General features: G+C 42.1%; 1 protein-coding gene across 2 annotated transcripts; it reads left to right on the plus strand.

Moving 5' to 3' along the window:
- The first annotated feature begins 1275 nt into the window (after positions 1-1275).
- On the plus strand, positions 1276-18629 carry PLAU (plasminogen activator, urokinase). Of its 2 annotated transcripts, XM_072129756.1 has the most exons (12): positions 1276-1343; positions 4069-4137; positions 4665-4704; positions 5882-5986; positions 7505-7679; positions 7765-7868; positions 8700-8895; positions 9776-9927; positions 10014-10154; positions 12637-12785; positions 13561-13725; positions 18430-18629. In XM_072129756.1, exons 2-12 carry the CDS (start codon positions 4084-4086, stop codon positions 18454-18456), a joined length of 1308 nt encoding a protein of 435 aa, XP_071985857.1. In that variant the 5' UTR covers positions 1276-1343; positions 4069-4083; the 3' UTR covers positions 18457-18629. The 2 variants fall into 2 exon arrangements, with proteins under 2 accessions (XP_071985857.1, XP_071985856.1); XM_072129755.1 differs by lacking the exon at positions 18430-18629 and having other exon boundaries at positions 13561-16472.
- The last annotated feature ends 8373 nt before the right edge of the window (positions 18630-27002 follow it).

Below are 27002 nucleotides of genomic sequence, written 5' to 3' on the forward strand. Positions count from 1 at the left end.
AATTTAACATATTATTTAGGGTATACGGTGAACACCAAAAAAAAAAAAAAAAAAGCCATAAATCGATGACAGCATTGATGTTTTTTCAACAACTCCCTACAAAAAATGTAATCCATTTTGAGCAATAGGGCAGAGCCACCCTAAATTAGCACCACTGAAAAATGCATCTCATCCTGCAAATAATAAGCCCTCGCATGGCAACATTAACGGAAAAACAAATATTCTATAGCTCAAAAAAAGTGTTCCATGAGCCAACTAAAACCCACAAAATCCTATGGCAGCTGCAGGTCCCTCCTTCCCTCCTGGAGCTCGCTGTGCGCCCCTACAACAAGTAACGTCCACATGTGGGGTGTCTTTGTACTCGGGAGAAATTGCATAACAAATTTTAATTGGGGTTTTCTTTTTTTATCTTTAACGAGCGTGTAATTTTTAGGGCTAAATGACTGTATTACCGTCAAAATCGGACCATTCTAAATTTCACCTCCATTTTGATTTCTTTACTATGAAGATCTCAAAGGGTTAACAATCTTCTTAAAAGCTGTTTTCTGATAGTTTCGGGGGTGCAGAACTGAAAATGGATTGATATGTAGGGTTTTGTAATATTAAATATGGCAAATTTCATTAAAAACAGTAATGATCCCCAAAAAAGTCAATTTTGAAATCTCCTTGAAAATACGGAAAACCGATTTTCGATTTGTAGCCGCGTGGGAAATGTTATTCGCCAACTAATTTAGGTGGTAAAACTATCTGCCAGAAAACAAGATAATTTAGTATTTTGAAATTGCTAATTTTTTTAATATAGTCACCATTCTGAAATTATAAATAAAACATAAAACTTATCAGCCAAAATTTACCACTGAAATGAAGTACAACATGTGGGAAAAAAACAAACTAGGGGTTGTCTGTAAGTCGGGTGTTCCTAAGTAGGGGACCGCCTGTATTTGTCATTGAAATGTTATAAACTTTTAAAAGTAATAATTTCTATACTTCATGTATTAGAATTTTACCGATGGACTCTTCAAAATGTTAAACAAAACTTGCTTTTTTTTTTTTTTTTGCTAGCAATGGGTTAACTAATTAACTTCCTGTGAAACTGCTGTGAATCCCCTAGACTTGACTCACAGATACATTACATGTTTACAAACAGTTAATGTACAGGATGATGAGCCTGCAGCGCATGCAGCCACAATGCCCCGCCCGGGGCACAGTGCCAGCCAATCAGGATGCAGAGCTGAGTGTTATAAGGAGCGGTCCTCCTGCTGCAGGACAGAGAAGAGCAGAACTAGCTCCAAGGATAGAGGAAATCTGCACAGACAGCAACTACAAGGTGAACGCTTCTGCTGGTGAGTGCAAGTCTAAGGACTGAATGGCAAATATGTTACAGACTGTATCATATGTATCACTTGTACAATGACACAAACTGATTAGCACAGTGTTTTATGGATGCTATAGTTTAATGTTCATTTCTTCATTTTTATCTAAGCAGTTATTCATATGCTCCATACATTTGGTGTAAAATAGAAGATTGTAAAAGGATTTCTGAATTGCTAATATAAAGGAAGTGATTTCTCCCTGTTATAATTGGAGAGAGCACGAGATAAACGTTCTTCTCCACTGCAGTGATACTGCAGGGAAATAAGACAGATGCCCAATGATATCCATAGGGATCAGTCCGGGGAAAGCTGATAATACTGATCATATACTAACGTTATCACTGATAATATACTAATGTTACTACTGATAATATACTAATGTTACTACTGATAATATACTAATGTTACTACTGATAATATACTAATGTTACTACTGATCATATACTAATGTTACTACTGATAATATACTAATGTTACTACTGATCATATACTAATGTTACTACTGATCATATACTAATGTTATTACTGATCATATACTAATGTTACTACTGATAATATACTAATGTTATTACTGATAATATACTAATGTTATTACTGATAATATACTAATGTTATTACTGATAATACACTAATGTTACTACTGATAATATACTAATGTTACTACTGATAATATACTAATGTTACTACTGATAATATGTTATTACTGATAATATACTAATGTTACTACTGATCATATACTAATGTTACTACTGATAATATACTAATGTTACTACTGATCATATACTAATGTTACTACTGATCATATACTAACGTTATCACTGATCATATACTAATGTTATTACTGATAATATACTAATGTTACTACTGATAATATAATGTTACTACTGATAATATACTAATGTTACTACTGATCATATACTAACGTTATCACTGATCATATACTAATGTTATTACTGATAATATACTAATGTTACTACTGATAATATGTTATTACTGATAATATACTAATGTTACTACTGATAATATACTAATGTTATTACTGATAATATACTAATGTTACTACTGATAATATGTTATTACTGATAATATACTAATGTTACTACTGATAATATACTAATGTTACTACTGATAATATACTAATGTTATTACTGATCATATACTAATGTTATCACTGATAATATACTAATGTTATTACTGATAATATACTAATGTTATTACTGATAATATACTAATGTTATTACTGATAATATACTAATGTTATTACTGATAATATACTAATGTTATTACTGATAATATACTAATGTTATTACTGATAATATACTAATGTTACTACTGATAATATACTAATGTTACTACTGATAATACACTAATGTTACTACTAATAATATAATGTTATTAATGATAATATACTAATGTTACTACTGATAATATACTAATCTTATTACTGATAATATACTAATGTTATCACTGATAATATACTAATGTTACTACTGATAATATACTAATGTTATTACTGATAATATACTAATGTTATTACTGATAATATACTAATGTTACTACTGATAATATACTAATGTTATTACTGATAATATACTAATGTTATTACTGATAATATACTAATGTTACTACTGATAATATACTAATGTTATTACTGATAATATACTAATGTTATTACTGATAATACACTAATGTTACTACTGATAATATACTAATGTTACTACTGATCATATACTAATGTTACTACTGATAATACACTAATGTTACTACTGATCATATACTAATGTTACTACTGATCATATACTAATGTTATTACTGATAATATACTAATGTTATTACTGATAATATACTAATGTTACTACTGATAATATAATGTTATTACTGATAATATACTAATGTTATTACTGATCATATACTAATGTTATTACTGATAATATACTAATGTTATTACTGATAATATACTAATGTTACTACTGATAATATAATGTTATTACTGATAATATACTAATGTTATTACTGATAATATACTAATGTTACTACTGATAATATACTAATGTTATTACTGATAATATACTAATGTTATCACTAAAAATATACTAATGTTATCACTGATAATATACTAATGTTATCACTGATAATATACTAATGTTACTACTGATAATATACTAATGTTATTACTGATAATATACTAATGTTATCACTGATAATATACTAATGTTATTACTGATAATATACTAATGTTATTACTGATAATATACTAATGTTACTACTAATAATATACTAATGTTACTACTGATAATATACTAATGTTACTACTGATAATATACTAATGTTATCACTGATAATATACTAATGTTATTACTGATAATATACTAATGTTATTACTGATAATATACTAATGTTATTACTGATAATATACTAATGTTATCACTGATAATATACTAATGTTATTACTGATAATATACTAATGTTAATGCTAATTTATCAGAAGACAATTTGCATTGACTCGAGCTGTTCTCGAGCGGCCGAAATACTCGTCCAAGCAACGAGCTGTTTCGAGTATGCTCGCTCATCTCTACTGATAATATAATGTTATTAATGATAATATACAAACGTTAGCTATTGATAAAGAAATGTGTAAATATAATGCAATTAATGTTGTAACTAGTAATACATAATGCATCTGTGGTTATTTCAGTCCTTACAAGAGAAGATGAAGCTCATCCTCTTCTTAGTATTTGCATTGGCGATCACTGGATTGGAATCGGTAAGGATTTGTCATAGCACTTACCAATAAATTATTAAAGGGGTTGTCCACTTTCAGCAAATATTTGATCTGGTTTGTATAAGGAAAGGTTATACAAGTTTCCCATATACTTTCTGTATCAATTCCTCACATTTTTCTAGATCTCTGCTTGCTGTCCTGCTATAGGACGCTCTTTGTTTACTTCCAGTGGATAGAAATCTGTCCATGTGATGTGTTGGACATGAAGGTGCATGAGCCGTTATTATCATTGAGAGTAATAGGAGCTGTGTGATACTAACGGCTCCTGCACCTGTGTGACATCACATCACATGGTCAGATTTCTGTCCACTGGGAGTAAAAATAGAAGCTTTCTATAGAAGGACAGCAAGCAGAGGTCTAGAAAACAGTGAGGAATTGATACAGAAAGTATATTGGGAAATTGTATAACTTTCCATTACACAAACAATATCAAATATTTGCTGAAAGTAGATGACCCCCTTTAAGTGAAACTGTTCCACAATTGATAATTTTACTTTTTTTCCTCTTAGTTTTTTCATAATCACCGCACAAGACCAAAGAACAATGAAGGTGAGTGTAAAGATAATAATGCAGATATGCTCACACATGTCATGTTTTGCATATCAGTTTACATTTATAATGTGAGTCTTTATATGTAAGATCACCTGCAAACTAGAAGTATATACAGGCAATCCCCGGGTTACATACAGGATAGGTTCTGTAGGTTTGTTCTTAAGTTGAATTTGTATGTAAGTCGGAACTGTATATTTTATAATTGTAACCCCAGCCAAAACATTTTTGGTCTCTGTGACAATTGGATTCTAAAAATGTTGGGTTGTCATAAGAACCAGGAGTAACAATAAATCTTCATTACAGACGCCTGTGATAACTGTTACAGCTGATTATTGTAGCCTAAGGCTAAAGTACAGTAAATTACCAACATCCAGAGGTCCGTTTGTAACTAGGGGTCGTCTGTAATTTGGGTGTTCTTAAGCAGGGGACCACCTGTATTGAGGTCTGTGTAAATATTAAAGGGGTTGTCCATTTTTGGCAAATAATTGATATTGTTTGTGTTAGGAAAAGTTCTACAATTTTCCATGATACTTTCTGTATCAATTCCTAATGGTTTTTCTAGATGATAGCGTCTATGTTTCCTGTCACTGAATAGAAATCTGTCTATGGTCATGTGATGTCACACAGGTGCACAACTTATTATTACAACTACATTTTACTATAGCAGGACAGCAAGCAGAGATATAGAAAACTGGGAGGAATTGATCCAGAAAGTATACTGATAAATTGTATAACTTTTGCTTACACAAAATATCTAAATTATTTGTTGAAAGTGGACGACCCCTTTAAGGCCCCTTCCACACTTGCGAGTGTGATGCGATGAACTCGCATCACACTCGCAACGCATGCTGCCGGGAATGCACGGCCCGAACGCTGCACACCGGGAGTGACCTGACATGCTGAGTTTACTCCCGCGGTGCAACGTTCGGGCCGTGCGTTTCCTGCAGCATGCGTTGCGAGTTCATCGCATCACACTCACAAGTGTGGAACGGGCCTAAGTGCATGTATTTGCTGATGGATGTAGACTGATAGTTCATTGGGTTTCCAGCTTATGGATAGTTTTTCATCTCCTACAGAAATGAAGATAATGCTTGTGCACCCCCATTACTGCAGCTTTAACAATGTAGATAGAATTGTTGTCTGATTTTTCTTGAATTGATTTCTTTCTGCACAGAATGTTCATGTTTACACGGAGGAACTTGTCTAAACTATGGCACATACAGAAAATTGTATAGATGTCTCTGTCCTGTGGGATACAGTGGGAAACACTGTGAACTAGGTATTTACATTTTGTTAAACATTATTTGTACTTGCATTATTTCTATTATTTTTTTGCCTTTGTCTGTTTTTCATACATCCCAAATCTTGTCAAACAATTAAGATAACTGTTAGCTGAATTTTCAATAGGGGGATGGCTAACGACCCCCATATACTGCACATCAGCTCAAACAAGTGTGTATTTGTTCTGAATGAGAGAGCGTATTCAGCTCCTACCGGACAAATTGGACCTGTCATGTTATGGGTAAATTTATGTACCGTATTTTTCGGACTATAAGGTGCACAAAAAATCCTTTGATTTTCTCAGAAATCAAAGGTGCGCCTTATAGTTCGGTGCGTCTCATATATGAACTATACTTACAGACAACAGCTGCCTTGTACTGTGCACAGGTCTGCCACCTGCTGGTCATTCATCCTTATCATCAGGTGCGCCTTATAATCCGGTGCGCCTTATATATGAACCGTACTTACAGACAACAGCTGCCTTGTACTGTGCACAGGTCTGCCACCTGCTGGTCATTCATCCTTATAATCAGGTGCGCCTTATAATCTGGTGCGCCTTATATATGAACCGTACTTACAGACAACAGCTGCCTTGTACTGTGCACAGGTCTGCCACCTGCTGGTCATTCATCCTTATAATCAGGTGCGCCTTATAGTCCAGTGCGCCTTATATATGAACCGTACTTACAGACAACAGCTGCCTTGTACTGTGCACAGGTCTGCCACCTGCTGGTCACTCATCCTTATAATCCGGTGCGCCTTATATATGATCCGTACTTACAGACAACTGCTGCCTTGCACTGTGCCCAGGTCTGCCACCTGCTGGTCATTCATCCTTATAATCAGGTGCGCCTTATAATCCGGTGCACCTTATATATGAACCTAGATGTTTTAGCAGGCATTTATTGATGGTGCGTCTTATAATCCAGTGCTCCTTATAGTCCGAAAAATACGGTATATGGCTTTTGATTTTGGCCAAAGTCAAGAATCAGATCAAGAATCAGACGAAACCAGAAACACCTTTACTGACCTTGCTTATACGTCCTTCTATACTTTATATATACACACGTCATAATCATTCATTCACCCCTGTCCCATTTAAGGCTCACAATCTAATTTCCTTATCTCTCACACAGACTACACAATATTACACACAGCTAATTCCAACAGGGACTATGGGTAGTTCTCTTTGAGCTTCAGAGGAAACCAGGATGTTGGATGATGTTGCCCTTGAATAGATAGAGTGATCCCCAGAAGAACAAGGCACTTGTCGAAAACCAATGAACCGCTGTCCTTCGCAGCACATGTTTTACTGTACCCCATAAAACTATACCTGGCTATAATCCACATTGTTCTTGTTACAATAAAAACACAGCATAGTGGTGACCTTTACAGTTTAACACTAGTAACATATTGAGATAGGAAACATTAATATCTCCAGTGAAATATGTATCAAAATAAACAGGTCTAAGGAATGATATTCATTGGTTTCATGGGTTAATCATTTTTCTTCCAGATTTGATATCTAAGTGTTGTGAAGGAAATGGTTATAATTACAGAGGCGCTGCATCAGAAACCAGCGCTGGCTCCGAGTGTCTGAACTGGGATTCCCCGTTATTAAAATATCACCAGGTGAATGCTCACATGAGGGATGCATTAAAGCTTGGCATCGGGAAACACAATTACTGCAGGTAATTTAGCAATGATACACTTAGCTATTACATCATAAGAAAGCCGGACAACCTAGAATTAACTTCATTCCATTCATTTCCAAAGAAACCCACACAATGGTGTAAAACCTTGGTGCTATTTCAAAGGGCCGAAAGGCGTTGCCAGTATGTTCTGCAAGATTTCCAAATGTGAAGAGAAGGAGAATACAGGTAACTTATAAAATACCAAGACTGCACAATATTTCTCTTCAGAAGCTCCTAAATGTATAGCAAAAATAAAGGGGAAGATTTTCTAAATGTCTGCATTTGCATAATTTTTGTCCCAAATTTGGACAGGCTCCATTTCAGTGAAGCCACCCCCCCCCCCCCTTTAAAGAAGATCCTTCATTTTACAAATTGTAACAGTATCTACAAAATGACTAAAATTTTCAATGAATTAGAACTGCTTGATAATTATGCCCCATGTGTATATCTCTTCATTTTTACATAACAATAACTTTGAGATGAACGCAGTGAATTGAAATAAACTGTAGGTATATTCTTTACATTGTTGTGAACCCTTTGCCCAGTGGTGTAACTAGAAGCTGATGGGCCCCAGTGCAAAGTCTGTGCTGGGCCCCCGACTATAATGTATGGTATATAGTACTAGTCTTCTCATATGGGAAAGTGACACCATAAGGGCCCCCTAAACCTCCTGGGCCCAGGTGCGACCGCAACCTCTGCACCCCCTCAAGTTACGCCCCTGCCTTTGCCTCACCTGGTTTATACATCAACTGTAAAGCGAATATGTGAAAGTAAATATCCAATACTCAGCATTGCTACTACTGAGCAGATTATGTGCTGGTAGAAAGATCAATATAAAGAGACTCCACACTTCTGGTCAGTGGAGGTGCAGAGAGTTAATCCCCTTCAAATTTTATACTGAAACCTATTCCGAAGGTAGACGACTAATGTAGTGATGCTGGGAATCTCCTGCAGTAATCTATGTACAAGGTTGTTTTTTCTTGTGATCTTATTTGTCGTGTTATGATTATTACACAGATCTAACCTGTGGCCGTCGTCAGCACAAACTCTATAAAGTGGTGGGTGGATTGAGCAGCCCTATTGAATCCCAGCCCTGGATAGCCACACTTAACCAGATCAGTAGGAGGAACAGGAAAGAACAATTCTTCCAATGTGGTGCCAGTCTAATTCACCCGTGTTGGGTTCTTACAGCAGCCCACTGTTTCCCGGATAGGTAAGTGCTAACGTGAGCTAGGTGGATATGTGCTTCTAGGAGAAAATGCAACTGCATCCATCTTCCATGTGGTCCTGTGTAAGTAAGGCTTTAACATAGTGCAAGTGCTTTCGAAGATTGCAATGCTGCACATTTACATAGCACATAATGAAAGTGAAATAGCACGGTAAGTTGTGCTGCAACCAGCAAGGTGACCACTGACCTTACAGTCACTTATCCAACCCTATTGTATTGCTGCACAACTGCATTCACTATTATTGGTTTCAACATGCAATTTGCAATTTTAATGTCCCCTGGTCAAATGTTGCTTAGTTCTAGCCTAGATTACCACATGTATATTTATTTCATGATATTTATTGGCTTCTAATTTTTGTTGGAGGCAATAGTTGTCTCTTAAAGAGGACCTGTCACCCATAATTTCGGCAGTAGGAGATGTTACTAAAGTAAGCAGCTCCCAGTGCTTAAACAAAAGCCGCAATGTTAGAAGGATAGCGATACCGGAAACCTCCGATAATGCTGTCTAACACTGCGGCGGAGTACAATGTAAACGTTGGACCACTCGTAAAGGGGTCCAATATATTCATGAGGGGGCGGGGTTGGGGGCGTGGTTAGGGGGCGGTGACTGCCGCATGACGCGCGGCAGTCACCGCCAGCCTATGGAGTGAGCGGGGCGGTCCGGGGAAGAGGCATTGATTACATTGTACTCCGCCGCAGCGTTACATAGCGTTACAAGAGGTTTCCGGTAATGCTATCCTTCTAACACCGCGGCATTTGTTCAAGCACTTAATTTAGTAAGCAGCTCCTAGTGACGAAAATATGGGTGACAGGTCCTCTTTAAATTACAACCTGCTTAACCTATTTTCTCCTTTTTTTTATCTAGTGAGTTTCCTGAGCCAAAGGACTATGCGGTTACTCTAGGAAAATCTCAACTTGATGAAGACAATGAATTCAGGGAGCAGAAATTTCTAGTGGAGAAAATTATCCTTCATCGGGACTACAGTGATGAGACCGGTGCACTGAACAATGATATTGGTAAGAAAATCACAAGTGAAATAATCTTACTGAAGGTTTTGGTAATGCATTCAATTCCAGCACTGACCTTAGAAATCTTCTTTCAGCATTAGTGAAGATCCGATCAGAAACAGGAGAATGCGCTTCCATGACTGACTACGTGCAAACTGTCTGCCTGCCATCATCTGAGCTGCAATTCAAAGATAGAACACAATGTGAGATTGCAGGATTCGGAAAAGAGTCTTATGGTAAGTGAATTTAAGATATTAAAGGTAAAAGATGGCAAAACCAGCCGAAATACACCCCAGATTCTAAAGGTACGAGCTCTAGAGCTATTCCGGGTGTCTACCGGTCAGAAAATGCATGGTTTGTAAAATAGTAGCTTTGGCAATGTATTTTTATAAATTGATACAATACCATTCATAGTTAATAGGCAATATGGTGTCAAAATATAAAAATATAGCCGTGGAGTACAGTAGATATAATGGAAAAATAAAATAATAAAAATTGTCACTGTCCCCATATCTCATACATTGTATCGAGTAACTTAATGTCTATTCTATTGTGGCAGACAAGCAGCTCTGTACATACTTGTCTCTTTTCCTTAGATATAAACTTGCAAGTGTTTGCTGGATAAACATTGCACAGTTCACAACTCCATTCAGCAGTGCTATATGTTGTACTTTACCAGAGGATGTTCTGTGTGGATCAGGGAGATTGTTTCACTTGGTAACAGGCTTTTGTCGGGCGCTCAGCTGAGTGTTCCGGGTCGGGGCGCTCGGCTGAGTGTTCCGGGTCGGGGCGCTCGGCTGAGTGTTCCGGGTCGGGCGCTCGGCTCAGTGTTCCGGGTCGGGCGCTCGGCTCAGTGTTCGGGGTCGGGCCCTCGGCTCAGTGTTCGGGGTCGGGCCCTCGGCTCAGTGTTCGGGGTCGGGCCCTCGGCTCAGTGTTCGGGGTCGGGCCCTCGGCTCAGTGTTCGGGGTCGGGCCCTCGGCTCAGTGTTCGGGGTCGGGCCCTCGGCTCAGTGTTCGGGGTCGGGCCCTCGGCTCAGTGTTCGGGGTCGGGCCCTCGGCTCAGTGTTCGGGGTCGGGCCCTCGGCTCAGTGTTCGGGGTCGGGCCCTCGGCTCAGTGTTCGGGGTCGGGCCCTCGGCTCAGTGTTCGGGGTCGGGCCCTCGGCTCAGTGTTCGGGGTCGGGCCCTCGGCTCAGTGTTCGGGGTCGGGCCCTCGGCTCAGTGTTCGGGGTCGGGCCCTCGGCTCAGTGTTCGGGGTCGGGCCCTCGGCTCAGTGTTCGGGGTCGGGCCCTCGGCTCAGTGTTCGGGGTCGGGCCCTCGGCTCAGTGTTCGGGGTCGGGCCCTCGGCTCAGTGTTCGGGGTCGAGCCCTCGGCTCAGTGTTCGGGGTCGGGCCCTCGGCTCAGTGTTCGGGGTCGGGCCCTCGGCTCAGTGTTCCGGGTCGGGCGCTCGGCTCAGTGTTCCGGGTCGGGCGCTCGGCTCAGTGTTCCGGGTCGGGAGCTCGGCTCAGTGTTCCGGGTCGGGCCGGTCAGCTCAATCATGAAACTGTTGCTTTCCCGCAGTGGCCCGACAGAGTTTACCATCTTTTTTGTGGTGCACCTTTAACATAGGGCGTGTGCAAGTTAAATACGTCACTCGCTCCGAATCAGTTGGACCAACCAACGGAACATCCCCCCTACTTTGTGTTTGGGCAGAGGGATGGGGACACGGCACACAGTAGAGCACGGGTGTACCTGCGATCCACGACATGGATCGTGGGAGCACCCGTGACACACAAGAGTGTTGCCAAGTGAAACAATCTCCCTGATCCGTGCAGTACATTCTCTGGTAAAGTACAACATATACCATTGCGGTCAACAGAATGGAAGTAAGAACTGTGGGTTGTTTATCCAGCAAACATTAGCTGTATGTACCTAAGGAAAAGGGAGACAACTATATACAGAGCTGCTTGTCACCACAATAGACTAGACGTTACCTGGTGGATACAAAGTATGACTAGACACTGAGATAAAATACATATAAGTGACATTTTCAGCTGAATGTAGTCATTTATTGTATAGTGATTATAAATGGTATTTTAACCATTTATAAAAATCAATTCTGAAGATACAGTACCAGAACAAACTGGTTTACAAACAATTTAAGATGTATTCTTCTAGTTAATAGCATCAATATATGATAAAAGCAACAGCGATTGTGAAAAAAGCCGCTATCTCTAGCAGAAACATACAGGATAAGCTTATGATTACAAGGTTGATACATTTCCAGCAAATTTTGGAAACATCAGTGCTAATGAATGCGAACAAGTGAATATAGGAAACTTTGTAATATATGTTATCACAGAAAATGGTTCTGTCTCCCCTTATCTGGCTCTTTTACTCCTCCTTTCTTCCTAAACTGGAATTCTCTTTGAGTTCTCATCTAATCTCCAACCACAACCAACGCTTAAGGAAAACTGAGAGTTAGAAAGAGCTCACAGAGAGGAAAGCTGCTAAAAAAAAGTAAAATACAATAATAATCAATGGTATTCTTCATTATATGAGCCTGTTGATTCAGGCAGTTTGTTGAAACGTTAGATAAGCTCAAAATTATTTGGATTATAAACTGATTTCAATTCAAAGAATATGTGTAGAGTAACCATCTACCTGTAAATACAAACAATTTACAGAGATACATCCGGTGAATATCTGCAACAAGTTTATTGTCAAACTTTTTTTCCTGCAGATAGCCACAAATACTCTCAGACTCTGAAATCTTCATCAGTCCAGCTGATATCACAGGACATTTGCAAGTCACCAGATTACTACGGGAAGCTGATCACTAACAATATGTTCTGTGCTGGAGATCCTGAGTGGAAGGTTGATGCTTGCAAGGTAAGATAAAACACACATATGCCTAATCAATGATGTTTTTCCAAGATTCACAGTTATGTTAGATAGTTAAAGGGAACCTACCACCCTGAATCTACCTATAAAGGTAGATCCGGTGGTAGGTGAATGGATGGGACGTGAGGATAGACCTTTTTTGGGCTAATCTTCACGTCCCGGGTGTCTTTTAGAAAACTTTATTTCAGGTATTTGCTCATTTTTTTATGCGGCTACTGGGGCGTGGAGTAGCCGGACATGAGGCTACTAGTCGCGGCTACTCCACGCCCCAGTAGCCGCGTTACTCCGCCTACCAGGTAATCTTCGGAACCAGGAGCTGCGTGCCGAAGATTACCTGGTAGGCGGAGTAACGTGGCTACTGGGGCGTGGAGTAGCCGCGACTAGTAGCCTCATGTCCGGCTACTCCACGCCCCAGTAACCACATAAAAAAATTAGCATATACATGTAATAAAGTTTTCTAAAAGACACCCGGGACGTGAGGATTAGCCCAAAAAAGGTCTATCCTCACGTCCCATCCATCCACCTACCACCCGTTCTACCTTTATAGGTAGATTCGGGGTGGTAGGTTCCCTTTAACGTCAGTTTAGTGGCATCTCTCAGCCCCCTGTGATGAGCTATTTGCAAACTCTCCATGAGTCTATGCCACAATGCCTTAATATGAAAATTTCAATCTAAATGCTCATCTCCCCCACCATCCCTCCTCCCTTCATCTGATGTGGGGAATTATAATTTACATTTCTCATATTTTCCTTCTTTGTTGTAGGGAGACTCTGGTGGTCCTCTGATCTGTCAGCACAATGAACAAATGGTGCTGTATGGTGTAATAAGCTGGGGGGACAATTGTGCCAAGAAGAACAAGCCCGGCGTGTACACCCGAGTTACAAACTACATGAAGTGGATACAGGACACCATGGCTGGAGATAACAATGTGAGAAGTAATGATGTTACTGTTTCACCAGATCTATTGTCTTGGAAGTTAGAAAAGCAAGCGAAAAAAGGAAGAGTCTGGTAGATGTGCAGATACCAGCTGGAAAGTAGCATTCATGTGTCATGGAGGCTTCAGTGCAACAGAGTGTTAAACATAGTATAACGGCTTGTTCTGGAGTTTTCTGGCATCGGAATTGTTATGCACAGAGTTTAGACCAAAGTTTGGCATTTTTCTTTTATTTTGTACCCAAGGGCATCTGACAAATTATGGAGGAAACTTTACGCACAAACAGTTGCCCGACTGACGAAAGATTAATGATTATTACATCTTTCAGATCAGAATCAGATTATACAAAGATCCAATGTACAGAATGTGGACACTCTAATATAAGCCTAGTTTTTCAGCACATTAAAAAATGTGCTGAAAACCCAAACTCGGCTTATACTCGAGTAAAAAAATATAAGTTTTGCCAGGTTTTTGTGGTAAAATTAGGGGCCTCGGCTTATACTCGAGTATATACGACACATTTTTCCACTAACCCAATGTCCTCGTGGGAAAATAAAAACACATTCCAGGTGGTTCGTTTTTTTGTCTGTGGATGAGATTTATCACCACATTGTAGTTTCCTGTGTTACTTTGAGACTTTTTTTTTGTCTCAGTTGAGAACAAAAGTCTCAAAAAGCAGTAAAGTAAAAGTGGTGATAAATCTCCCCCATGTGCTCTTTGGGATTTCCTTAGACTGATCTCTGAACATACAACGACCTGCTCCCTAAACCTTTCATCCAAATCCCTGTGTTTATATCCTCTATGGTGCCTGTGTATACCAGATCTAAAATACTAACACTGTTTTACATGACAGCCCCGAGGTCCATTGGATAACAAGGTTCGGCAATGGCTGCTTTAGATCGTTTATAACCTATATTAGGTGTACATGTACCTACCTGACCATTATGTTTCTGAAATGAGCATTTATATTGAATCTCTTTGCACTGTGCTCTTATTTATTTGATTTCAATGAAATATTTTTGCATGATTTTTGCAAAATTCACAGCTTGACTACTAAACGACCGTATTTTTTGGACTATAAGGCGCGCAAAAAAATCCTTTGATTTTCTCAGAAATCAAAGGTGCCCCTTATAGTCCAGTGCGCCTTATATATGAACCGTACTTACAGACAACAGCTGCCTTGTACTGTGCACAGGTCTGCCCCCTGCTGGTCATTCATCCTTATAATCCGGTGCGCCTTATATATGAGCCTAGATGTTTTAGCAGGCATTTATTGATGGTGCGCCTTATACTCCGGTGCGCCTTATAGTCCGAAAAATACGGTACTATGAGGTTCCAGATCAAGGATTGAGGTGACCAGATATAGTTGGCCAAAAACATTTCATTAACTGCTTATCGAGAACAGTCTAGATGAGTGAAGGGATTGTATAGAATAAATGTATACAGCACCACAGCTGCCTGGGAGCTCAGCTCCACTGAAGTAAATATAATCGAGCAGTTTTACCGCACAGAGGCTTGAGAACGGAGCCGCAGAAACACAGGGTATTCACAGTATCTAATTCATTGTATCATAGTTTATATGGTTGAAAAAAGACACCTGTCTATCAAGTTCAACCAAGGAAGGGAAGGGATTGGATGAGGAAGGGATTTAGGGGAAACCATTCTGTATAACATAATCATCAAAGTTATTTAGGTGTAAAAAGGCATCTAGACCCTTCTTGAAGCTCTCTGCTGCCCCTGCTGTGACCAGCGCCTGAGCTCTCTGCTGTCCCTGCTGTGACCAGCGCCTGAGCTCTCTGCTGCCCCTGCTGTGACCAGCGCCTGAGCTCTCTGCTGCCCCTGCTGTGACCAGCGCCTGAGCTCTCTGCTGTCCCTGCTGTGACCAGCACCTGAGCTCTCTGCTGTCCCTGCTGTGACCAGCTCCTGAGCTCTCTGCTGTCCCTGCTGTGACCAGCGCCTGAGCTCTCTGCTGTCCCTGCTGTGACCAGCGCCTGAGCTCTCTGCTGTCCTGCTGTGACCAGCGCCTGAGCTCTCTGCTGTCCCTGCTGTAACCAGCGCCTGAGCTCTCTGCTGTCCCTGCTGTAACCAGCGCCTGAGCTCAGCTATTCCACAGATTGACAGTTCTCATAGTAAAGAAACCCCGTTGCCTCTGCCGATTTAACCTTGTTTTCTCCAGACAGAGACAGTGTCCCCTCGTCTTTTGATTTGATAATTGACAGGGTTGTAAAATTAGCGTGCAAGCATAGCGTGCATACATAACCGGTGAATTTTATGTATGTCAGTTAACTTATAATTTATGTAACTTATGCGATTTTCTATTTATTTTTGTTGAAGGAAAACTACTGTTTACATGATTTTTGTGTTTGTAGATTAAATCAGCGACAATGAGCGTGTTTACATCGAAATGTAATAATATCAGTGCACAGCACTTTATGGCTCGGTGCACACTTAGGCTTCACTCATGTCCGCGTTGGAATGTATGTTAGGAGCCTCTGTTGCAAATACGCTCTGTTATTTTGTTTGGTAAAATACTGAATGCCACAAACCAGACCTGATATAGGCAATAGGTGCCATTGGTATTTGTTATGTGAACGATCAGGCACTTCTTCTGTTTTCCTTGTTCTACTTCTACGGAGCTGCATATATAACTGAGCCATAAGCTTTTCCAATAGAAGTGTATTTGAACAAATAGAAAAACAATTGGCTTGAATAAAAAAATACCAAAGTGCACTTAAAAAAAACATTATTTACATAGAATGAATGCGCACTTCAACTTGAAATAATGGAAATCTGTCAAGAAGTTTTCACATTGGCAGCGGAAGTGTCTGCATAGTCTAAAATCTAGTCTTAGGCGACCTCTTGTGGGTAACCACCGTCAGTTCTCCTTATGGAGAGTTTGCCTTATAGGCATGTGGAGACTTAAAGGGCATCTACCACCAGGCATGTAGGACTGTATGCAAATGAGCCTTAGGGGCTCCAGGCTCCATAGGTGTAAATGGAGCCTGGAGCCCCTGTAACTCGTTTGCATATAGTCCTTCATCCTGGTGGTAGATGCCCTTTAAAGCCATAGATGCTCCACAATTCTGGGAAACATGGCTGTATACCGTTGGGAGTCTGTTCCTTCTGGAGTAAATAGACTGGTTTGGCTTAATCCCAGATCATGTTATTAGACTTCTTGTAGGTCATACTTGGTGGTGAGGACGCTGCCTTTCAAGGTACCAAAGGGAGGCATTGTTTCCCATTTCCCACCTTGGGAAACATATTTGCATACTTCCCACATATTTAGTGCACAGCATTTGTATTGTTGCTTTTCAGAATATTTTATTTATTTTGGTGAAGCAACACCATGTTAAGACCCCAAGAAGTTGTTTCAAATGTCAGTACCTTCTTCAGTGACGCCGATGTTTTAATGGGCCGGACCCTCAAGCATTTTAATGTTATTGTTTCTAACTTATTTATTTGTATTATTTTATATTATTGTAATTATTATTTGTATTATTTAATATAACTGTAATAAACTTCTACTGTGTGTGAACAAGTTTCTTGTACTTCGTGGTCATTGATGGTTTTCCATAGACTTTAAGGAAACCTACCATGTGATTTGATGCAGTATAAAGCAAACTTACCTTGAGAATGCTGTAGCTACACTGATGCAGGATCATATCTTTTTTAATCCCTGAGCTGAGTGGTTATGCTGAAAAAACAATTATAAATTTTAGGACCTTGGGACAGCTAGATCCACATTACACACGGAGCTTTCTGAACAGCCAAGAAAGGACTAATTAACCTGAGCTGGATCACTCATACACAGCAGCTCGGGAATGGTGCTGCAATTGATTATTCTGCCTGGCAGGAAGAACACCGTGATCATCCTCTGAGCAGTGCATAACTAATGTAAAAGGAAAAGGCCGAACGTAGCCACATAAGCAAGATAGTTTAGTTATCATAATTTTATAATTGTTTTATCAGCAAAACCACTCAGCTCATGGATTAACCAAGGTATGATCCTGCATCAGTGTAGCTACAGCATTCTCCAGGTATGTTTGCTTCATACTGCATCAAATCAAATGGTAGGTTTCCTTTCAAGGTGTTTTCTCAAGACAGCAACTTATTACTTATATATCTGATAGATCTTAAGTGCCTAATCAGTTGGGTTTTGATAACTGGGACCACCATATGGAAATGAGATTCTGTATACCAAATGTAATGCATTTATTAATGGGCACCATTAGGACTTTCAAAAGTTACTAATGGAGGGAATAGCCAAGAGCTGCACTGTCCTGCCAAGGCTATAGGCTTTGAATAGAGAGGTAACATACAAGTTCAAAATACAGAGTCCTTGATCAGTCTGTATAATCTGGCCAGCGAATGTCCGATAATTCACAGACAGGCCATGGCCATGCGCTCAAGCTACTATATTGGTGATAAGTTGCTCACTTTGGAAGAAACCTCTTTCGTTGCGCCCTTCCAAAACTGACTCTATAAGTCAATGTACACCAAATCCATTGCCAGATATTTTAAGCCAAAATATTAAAAGATAACTGGATAAAAAAAGCTTTAGTCAATTGGTGCTAATGTGATAAAATTGTTATAAAATAGGATGATGAAATACAAATAAGATTGACAAAAATGATCACCTATAAAAGGTGATTTTATTTTGCTCATTCTCATTCAATCGTCCATGTCCCATTTGTATAGATTCACAAAGTAGAACCAATTTCATGAGAAGCCAATTGACCTACAGTACCAGTATGTTTGGACTGGGGAGAGAAAGAAAGACGGCCGTCAGGAACATCCTGCATACGAGGCCAGAACTGACAATCTCCATATAGATGTCGCGGTTGGAAGTAATCCCATACTGCAGTATGTAAGTGTAACATTTTAATAAAGTGCAGAGACATAAACCGGCATTGTGGTCCTTTAGGGTAACTAAAAACTACAAGGGGGCATAAAGGGTTATTCACTAGGATTTGCTAGAGCATATGACTTTTTATACTCTATGACAGGGGTTTGGAACCTACCAGATGTGAATCTTTTTATGGCTGAATCTGGCTCACGAGCCATAGGTTCTTTAATAAATACCGATTGGCACTGTACACTTCTAAGATGTCTTTGTGACACTGTCCCCGGCGTTGCTGCTTAGGCGACAGGTGTCCAGTCCTCTCTATGACTTAGGTGCCGTTCCTAAGCAATGACGGTAATAGCGGCGCCTGGGTCAAAGAGAAAAGTGCAGGATCGCAGAGGAGTCGGCTGCAGGGAGCACAGGTAGGTGAGTGTTATTTTTTTGTTGTTGTTGCTGTGACTACCTATCTGCTGGGGGCATGTGTCAGGTTCGCTAGGGAGAATGCTGGGACTTCTGGTGGTGGCAGCAGCGTTCTCCGAACCCCGGCGCGTGTCCGCGCAAACTCCACCTCTCGTCCTGGGCAGCGGCTGCTAAGATCTCGCGCTGTCTAGGAGTGGCTGGGACTTTGAACCTCTGCTTGGTGCCTGTTGTTCTGCACCGTTAGGGGTTAATTCCCAGATGCTGTCCAGCTCCTATCAGGTTCTGGAGGTGGAGTTCTGGCTGCATAAATTGCAGCTTCACTAGTCACCTGTGCCAGTGTTTGAAATCTCTTTCTCCACTTGCTTGCTGCACTAGGTTGTATTGCTCTGTATCTGTATTGTTGTTACCTCGGCTAGTTTTTGACATTGACTATTTGCTTACTGACTTTGCTATTGACGTACCCTCCCGTTGTGACTCCGGCTAGTTTACGATTCTTTTGCGTTTTATGTTGTCAGTCTGTTTGTATTTCCCTTCCCGCACTTAAACCAGAGTATTCCGAGTCTTCAAGTAGTCGCCCCACGGTTTAGCGTGGGGGGGCTATAGGAAGGGACAGAGGCTGGGGCAAGCTCAGGGCACACTATCCCCTGTCTTTTGTGTACCCAATCCTAACAGAAACACTGGCCACTCACAGGTCTGCATCCTGTATCCGACCTGCTACATTCTCTCCTTCCATGGAGCCTTTGTCAGCTGTGGTCGCTCAGGTCCAGACCCTAACTCAGCTTGTTCAGGATCTAGCTTCCCGTCTCCAAATTCAGGAATCTATGCAGGTTCCACAACAGACATCACCGCAGGATCCACTGCCACCCATGCCTGAACCTAAGGTTCCTCTCCCTGACGTGTTTTTTGGTGACCGTAAGAAATTTTTTTCATTTCGGGAGGGCTGTAAACTTTACTTTTCTTTACGCCCTCGTTCATCGGGCACAGAGATTCAAAGGGTGGGCGTGGTAATTTCCCTGTTGCGTGGGGATCCGCAAAATTGGGCTTTTTCTCTCCCACCTGACTCTCCATCCCGTTCTTCTCTTGACGCTTTTTTTTCTGCTTTAGGCCAGATTTATGACGAACCTGACCGCCGAGCACTTGCAGTTTCCCACCTTAGATCTCTGTGTCAGGGAGAACGGACAGCAGAAGATTATTGTGCCCAGTTCAGACAGTATGTGACTGACTCGCAATGGAATGACTGCGCCCTAAAGGACCAATTTATGTCCGGACTGTCAGACCGAGTACAGGACTTAGTCTTAGCTTATGCCGAGCCTCAGACATTAGATGATGCTATGACTCTGGTCATCCAAGTTGATCGTCGCCTAAGATCCAGGCGATCACCTCGGGTGTCCTCTGACTGTCAGCCAGCGACCAATCTGTCTCCGGGTAGTCCAGAATTGGAATCCATGGAGCTGGATAGCATCTCTCCTGCACAGCGGAAGCAACATCGAATGAGACATCATCTTTGTTTCTACTGTGGAAGTCCTGATCATCAGGTCAACACCTGTTCCAAGAGGCAGCAGCAGGAAAACTTCCGCTCCTAAGCAGTAGTCGGGGGGACTGCTTAGGAGCTCAGGTACTCCCAATTGTGTCTAGAATGTATTTACCTTGTACTATTAAGTTTCAGTCTGTTTCCTGCACTGGTCGCGCCTTTTTGGATTCAGGTGCTGCGTCTAATTTAATTGATTATAGTTTTGTCTCTCAGTTTCGCATGTCATTGATTCCATTGTCCACTCCTATCCAGATGTCGGGTGCGGATTTGACCCCTCTACAGGCAGGGTTGATTAAATTCCGAAGCCCGCAGATAAAACTTATGGTAGGAGCTATGCATGTAGAATGGTGTTCTTTCCTAGTTATGGAAAACCTGTCTGAAAATGTCATTCTTGGTCTACCCTGGCTCCGGATCCATAATCCGGTAATTAATTGGGAAACTCTGGAGCTGGTTCATTGGGGTCCTCACTGTAAGGATCACCTGTCCAGAGTTTCATTATGTACAGTAGTGGCGGAAGATCAGAGTCTTCCAGGTTTTCTCTCTGATTACTCAGATGTGTTTTCAAAACCCTTATCCCAAGTACTTCCTCCTCACAGGGAGTTTGATTGTAAAATTGACCTTCTTCCTGATGCTAGATTGCCAAAGGGTCGTATATATAACCTGTCGGTACCTGAACGGGAGGCACTGAAGAGTTATATTGATGAGAGTTTGGCAATCGGACATATCCGTCCTTCTGAGTCGCCCACTGGGGCTGGGTTCTTTTTTGTTGAGAAAAAAGACGGTGGTTTACGGCCGTGTATTGATTATCGAGAATTAAACAAGATAACGGTAAAAAACTCAGGTCCTCTCCCCTTGATCCCGGATCTCTTAAATCAGGTTTCTGGGGCCCAAGTTTTCTCTAAATTAGATCTCAGAGGGGCTTATAACCTGATTCGGATCCGGGAAGGGGATGAGTGGAAAACCGCATTTAATACACCTTTGGGACACTTTGAATACCTGGTTATGCCCTTTGGTTTGAGTAATGCCCCAGCGGTTTTTCAAGGGTTTATGAACTCCATCTTTCATGATTACATCGGTGTGTTTATGGTGGTTTATCTAGACGATATTTTGATTTTCTCTCCTGATATGGTTTCTCACCAGCAACACCTCCGCCAAGTACTTACCAGGTTGCGCAAAAACCACCTCTTCGCTAAGCTGGAAAAGTGTGTTTTTTGCGTCCAGAAGGTTTCCTTCTTAGGTTATGTTGTGACTCCCTCTGATGTACAGATGGATCCGAGTAAGGTTCAGGCGCTCACGGACTGGGTTCGGCCTACCAATCTTAAGGCCCTACAACGTTTTTTAGGTTTCGCTAACTATTATCGGAACTTTATAAAGAACTTTTCCGTGATCGCCAAACCCCTCACGGATCTAACCCGTAAGGGTGCTGATCCGAACAATTGGTCCCCTGCCGCTTGCTCAGCGTTTGAAACTTTAAAAGCGGCATTCTCGTCAGCCCCAGTCTTGGTTCAACCTGACCTCTCTCTACCGTTTGTTGTGGAGGTTGATGCCTCTGAGGTAGGAGTAGGTGCAGTGTTGTCTCAGGGGTCCTCCACTCTCACCAGACTTAGGCCCTGTGCATATTTCTCTAGAAAGTTTTCCTCTTGTGAGAGGAATTATGATATTGGTAATCGAGAGCTCCTTGCCATTAAGTGGGCATTTGAAGTCTGGCGACACTTTTTGGAGGGAGCTCTTCATCCAATCACTGTGCTCACGGATCATAAGAACTTAGTATATTTGGATACTGCTAAACGTTTGAACTCACGTCAGGCTAGGTGGGCCTTGTTTTTCTCTCGCTTCAATTTTGTGGTCACCTACCGACCTGGGTCAAAAAATGTGAAGGCTGATGCCTTATCCCGTAGCTTCGGGACTCCTGAGCTTCCAGAGGCTACTGACAGTAATATTTTGTCTCCAGGGGTTGTGCTGGCAGCTGTCTCCTCCCACCTCTCCTCTCAAATTTTAGCAGGACAAAGATCTGCACCTAAAGACCTTCCGGAAGGCAAATTATTTGTTCCTCTTTCTTGTCGTTTGAGAGTGTTGGAGGAGACGCATTGCTCGGTGTTGGCAGGTCATCCGGGAATGCGGAGTACCTTGGATCTCTTGAAGAGAAGTTACTGGTGGCCTCACATGACTAAGGATGTGCACGCATTTGTCCAAGCCTGTCAGGTCTGTGCGCGAGGAAAGACTCCCAGGAGACGTCCTGAGGGGCCTCTTCTTCCGCTTCCAGTTCCCACCAGGCCGTGGTCTAAAGTGTCTATGGACTTTGTCACTGATCTGCCAGCGTCTCAAGGCTGTACAGTGGTTTGGGTAGTAGTGGACCGTTTCTCTAAAATGGGACACTTTGTTCCGTTAAAAAAGTTACCTTCAGCTGAAGAATTAGCTGAATTGTTTATACAGAATATTGTACGCCTCCATGGTATACCAGATGATATTGTGTCAGATGGGGGCGTACAATTTGTTTCCAAATTTTGGCGAGCATTTTGTTCTAGACTGGAAGTTAATTTATCGTTCTCGTCGGCGTTTCACCCTGAGTCTAATGGTCAGTCCGAGAGAATGAATCAGGAGATGATTCAATATCTGCGACTCTTTGTCTCGGACAGTCAGGACCAGTGGGTGAAATTCCTTCCGTTGGCAGAATTTGCTATTAATAACCACAGTAGTTCGTCCACACAGGTATCTCCGTTTTTCTGCAATTATGGTTTTCATCCTCGTTTCTCTTTTTCATCTGTGCCTGTCTCTAATATTCCTCGAGCGGAAGCTATTACATCCAAGTTGCGCTCACTCTGATCACAGGTTCGGGGGAATATTCAGAGGGCACAAAATTCTATGGTCCAACAAACTGAAAGAAGGCGCACTAACTCCGATACGTTTGTGGTGGGGGATAAAGTGTGGTTATCCACGAAAAACCTTAAATTGAAGGTCCCCTCTTTGAAGTTTGCGCCCAGGTTTGTGGGTCCGTTTGTTGTTACGCATATTGTTAACCCGGTTTCCTTCAAGATTACACTTCCAGCAGGGTGGCGGGTCCATAACACCTTCCATAAGAGTCTTCTGAAGCGCTATGTTGAGCCTGTTTTGCCTCTTTCTGACCCTCCTTCTCCATCTATTGTGGAGGGGAATCTGGAATTTGAGGTAGAAAAAATTGTGAATTCCAGATGGGTAGGTAACTCCCTGCAGTACCTGGTCCATTGGAAAGGTTTTGGTCCTGAGGATAGGTCTTGGGTTCCGGCTAGAGATGTTCATGCTCCACGGTTACTCAGGTTGTTTCATCAGACCTACCCTCAGAAGCCATCTTTAAGATCTAGGGGTCCGAAGGCCCCCCGTCAGGGGGGGGTACTGTCAGGTTCGCTAGGGAGAATGCTGGGACTTCTGGTGGTGGCAGCAGCGTTCTCCGAACCCCGGCGCGTGTCCGCGCAAACTCCACCTCTCGTCCTGGGCAGCGGCTGCTAAGATCTCGCGCTGTCTAGGAGTGGCTGGGACTTTGAACCTCTGCTTGGTGCCTGTTGTTCTGCACCGTTAGGGGTTAATTCCCAGATGCTGTCCAGCTCCTATCAGGTTCTGGAGGTGGAGTTCTGGCTGCATAAATTGCAGCTTCACTAGTCACCTGTGCCAGTGTTTGAAATCTCTTTCTCCACTTGCTTGCTGCACTAGGTTGTATTGCTCTGTATCTGTATTGTTGTTACCTCGGCTAGTTTTTGACATTGACTATTTGCTTACTGACTTTGCTATTGACGTACCCTCCCGTTGTGACTCCGGCTAGTTTACGATTCTTTTGTGTTTTATGTTCGTCAGTCTGTTTGTATTTCCCTTCCCGCACTTAAACCAGAGTATTCCGAGTCTTCAAGTAGTCGCCCCACGGTTTAGCGTGGGGGGGCTATAGGAAGGGACAGAGGCTGGGGCAAGCTCAGGGCACACTATCCCCTGTCTTTTGTGTACCCAATCCTAACAGCATGTGCCATGGCTATCTATCTACTGGGGGGCATGTGCTGGGACTACCTATCTACTGGGGTCATGTGCTATGGCTATCTATCTAATAGGGGGATATGTCCCGGGGCTACCTATCTAATAGGGGGGGCATGTGTTGGGGCTTCCATCTACTGGTGCTTATTGTACCCCCGCATTACAATTTAAAATATGTGGCATTCATGGCTCAGCCAAAAAGGTTCCCAACCCCTGTTCTACGATCTCAGAAAAAAGGGAATTAGGTTTCTGAAGGATTAAAAATAATAAAGAGCACATTATCCCCATCTTCCATACAGCTTTGGTGCCATCCGCCACTGCCGGGTCTTAGTTTGAATACAGAGGCTGGCAGTTCCATCCCAAGCACAACCACACGCTTTCTACCATCAAAGTTGAACAGGAGCAAGGAGATAGGTAAGTATATGCACATGATTTTTAAAGCCCCAGCTGATAAACGGACACAGGCAGCAATGTTATTGTCGCTTGCACCCTTTGTACAACCCAGGAGCCTGTCAGGCACCAGGGGTAGTGGATCCTCTGAACCACCGCTGACGATGACGTAAGCCAACACCTTGGACCGGAGTCAAAATGGTACCCGTTTTCACCAAAGCCCGAAACAAAGCGGGTTGGACTTGCTGGTACCACCAGGTCGTTTCACAGGTGAGACTTTGTCCGCAGTGACGGCCAAGGCGAAGTACAGAATTGTAAGGCAAACTTGTGGTCGGGGACAGGCAGGAGGTCGAGACAGGCAGCAAACGATCAGAGTCAGTTACATAGCGGTAGGTCAAGACAGGCAGCATGGGATCGGAGTCTGGAACGGAATTGAGGTCACAACAGGAAATCAGGATAATCGCAAAGGCCATGAAACAAAGCTTTCTCTCAGGCATAGAAGCACAAAGATCCAGCAGGGGACACAGGAAGCGGCTGGGAATTTATCAGGGCAGGCGCCCGGCCAGCACCAATCTTAGTGAGCCGGCGTACACGTACCCTAGGGGACAGGGAGCTGCGGAGACTGCTGCTGGAGCCAGTGAAGGTAAGTTACGTTAGCGGCTGGCTCGGGAGGCAATGGGAGGAACACGGAGCACCTGACCCAGGATATGGGTTGCAGAAGCACCCGTGCTCGTGACAGCGCCATTGATGCAGTCACTTAAGCAACGAGAATGGACACAATGGTGCCGGGGTTGCACAAAGGATGCAAGCAGCAATAACATCCCTTGGGTTATAGAGTGGAATGGCACCAGCATCCATACAGCAGGGGGGTATGTGCTGTGGCTACCTGTATACTGGGGGGCATGCACTGCGGCTACCTAACTAATTAGAGGCATGTGCTGTGGCTACCTATCTACTGGGGGCATGCGCTGTGCTACCTATATACTGGGGGGCATAATACGTATATTGTATGGCTCTTATGGAATTACATTTTAAAATATGTGGTGTGCATGGCTCTCTCAGCCAAAAAGATTTCCAACTTTTGCTTTAAGCATTTTAACCTGTACAAAGCACTGGTGATGCATTGTAGAGGTTCAATAAAGTGGAAGATGTCCCTTAACACTTCTACTAAGCTGCCTAAACCATTGGCACAATACTGTAGTTCTCCCATGAAAGTATCCTGTGAGCCAATCAAATACACGTATATAACCCAATTGCTTAGTTCATGCCAGATACCATGTTTAGTGTTATTTGTATGGATGCATTACACACATCAATGGGCTGAACTACTTAAAGATAAAGGGATGTTGAATGAGGCAGAATGTTGGAGGGAGTAGCATGGAGCATGCTACGTGGAGGAAGTGCTGTTGATGCCGTTGCCCGAGTGGAGGGAAAAGTTGATTTCCTCCCTTCTGCTAGCTGGCTGTGGACTCACGGTGGACGAGTTGCAGGAGTCTGTCTGGACGTGGTGGTCAGCTTGGAGGATCGTGGAGGCGCCGAATGACTGTTGCGGAGGTCCAATGCGGACTGAAGATGCTGAAGTGGTGTGCATAGTCCTCCTTGTGTGTGGAAAGGAGTAAGCACCCTAAGTAAATCTCTCACTAAGGAAGCTCGGTAATGACGGCTGCCGATGCTGTCTCCTCGGGGAGTTTATGCCTGCGACACTATACTCCTGTATACCCAGGAGCAGGAAAGTGAACTAATGAAGATGGGACTGTATTATCTAAGTGCTAAAAGAACTATAAATGGTACATTGTAGTGGCTGTAGTAAATTCTATGTTGGAACAGCATTTTGGTAACTATGGCTTAACCCCTTAAGGACCAGGCCCTTTTTCGTTTTTATTTTTCACTTCCCAACTTCAAAAATCTATAACTTTTTTATTTTTCTATGTAAAGAGCTGTGTATGGGCTTAGTTTCTGCGTAACACATTGCACTTCATAGTGGTAGTATTCAATATTCCATGCCTTGTACTGGGAAGCAGGAAAAAAAATCTAAATGCAGTGAAAATGGTGAAAAAACACATTTGCGCCGTTTTCTTGTGGGCTTGGATTTTA

This window comes from Engystomops pustulosus, chromosome 11 (genome assembly GCF_040894005.1).
Source record: "Engystomops pustulosus chromosome 11, aEngPut4.maternal, whole genome shotgun sequence".
In the NCBI taxonomy this organism is placed as follows: domain Eukaryota; kingdom Metazoa; phylum Chordata; class Amphibia; order Anura; family Leptodactylidae; genus Engystomops; species Engystomops pustulosus.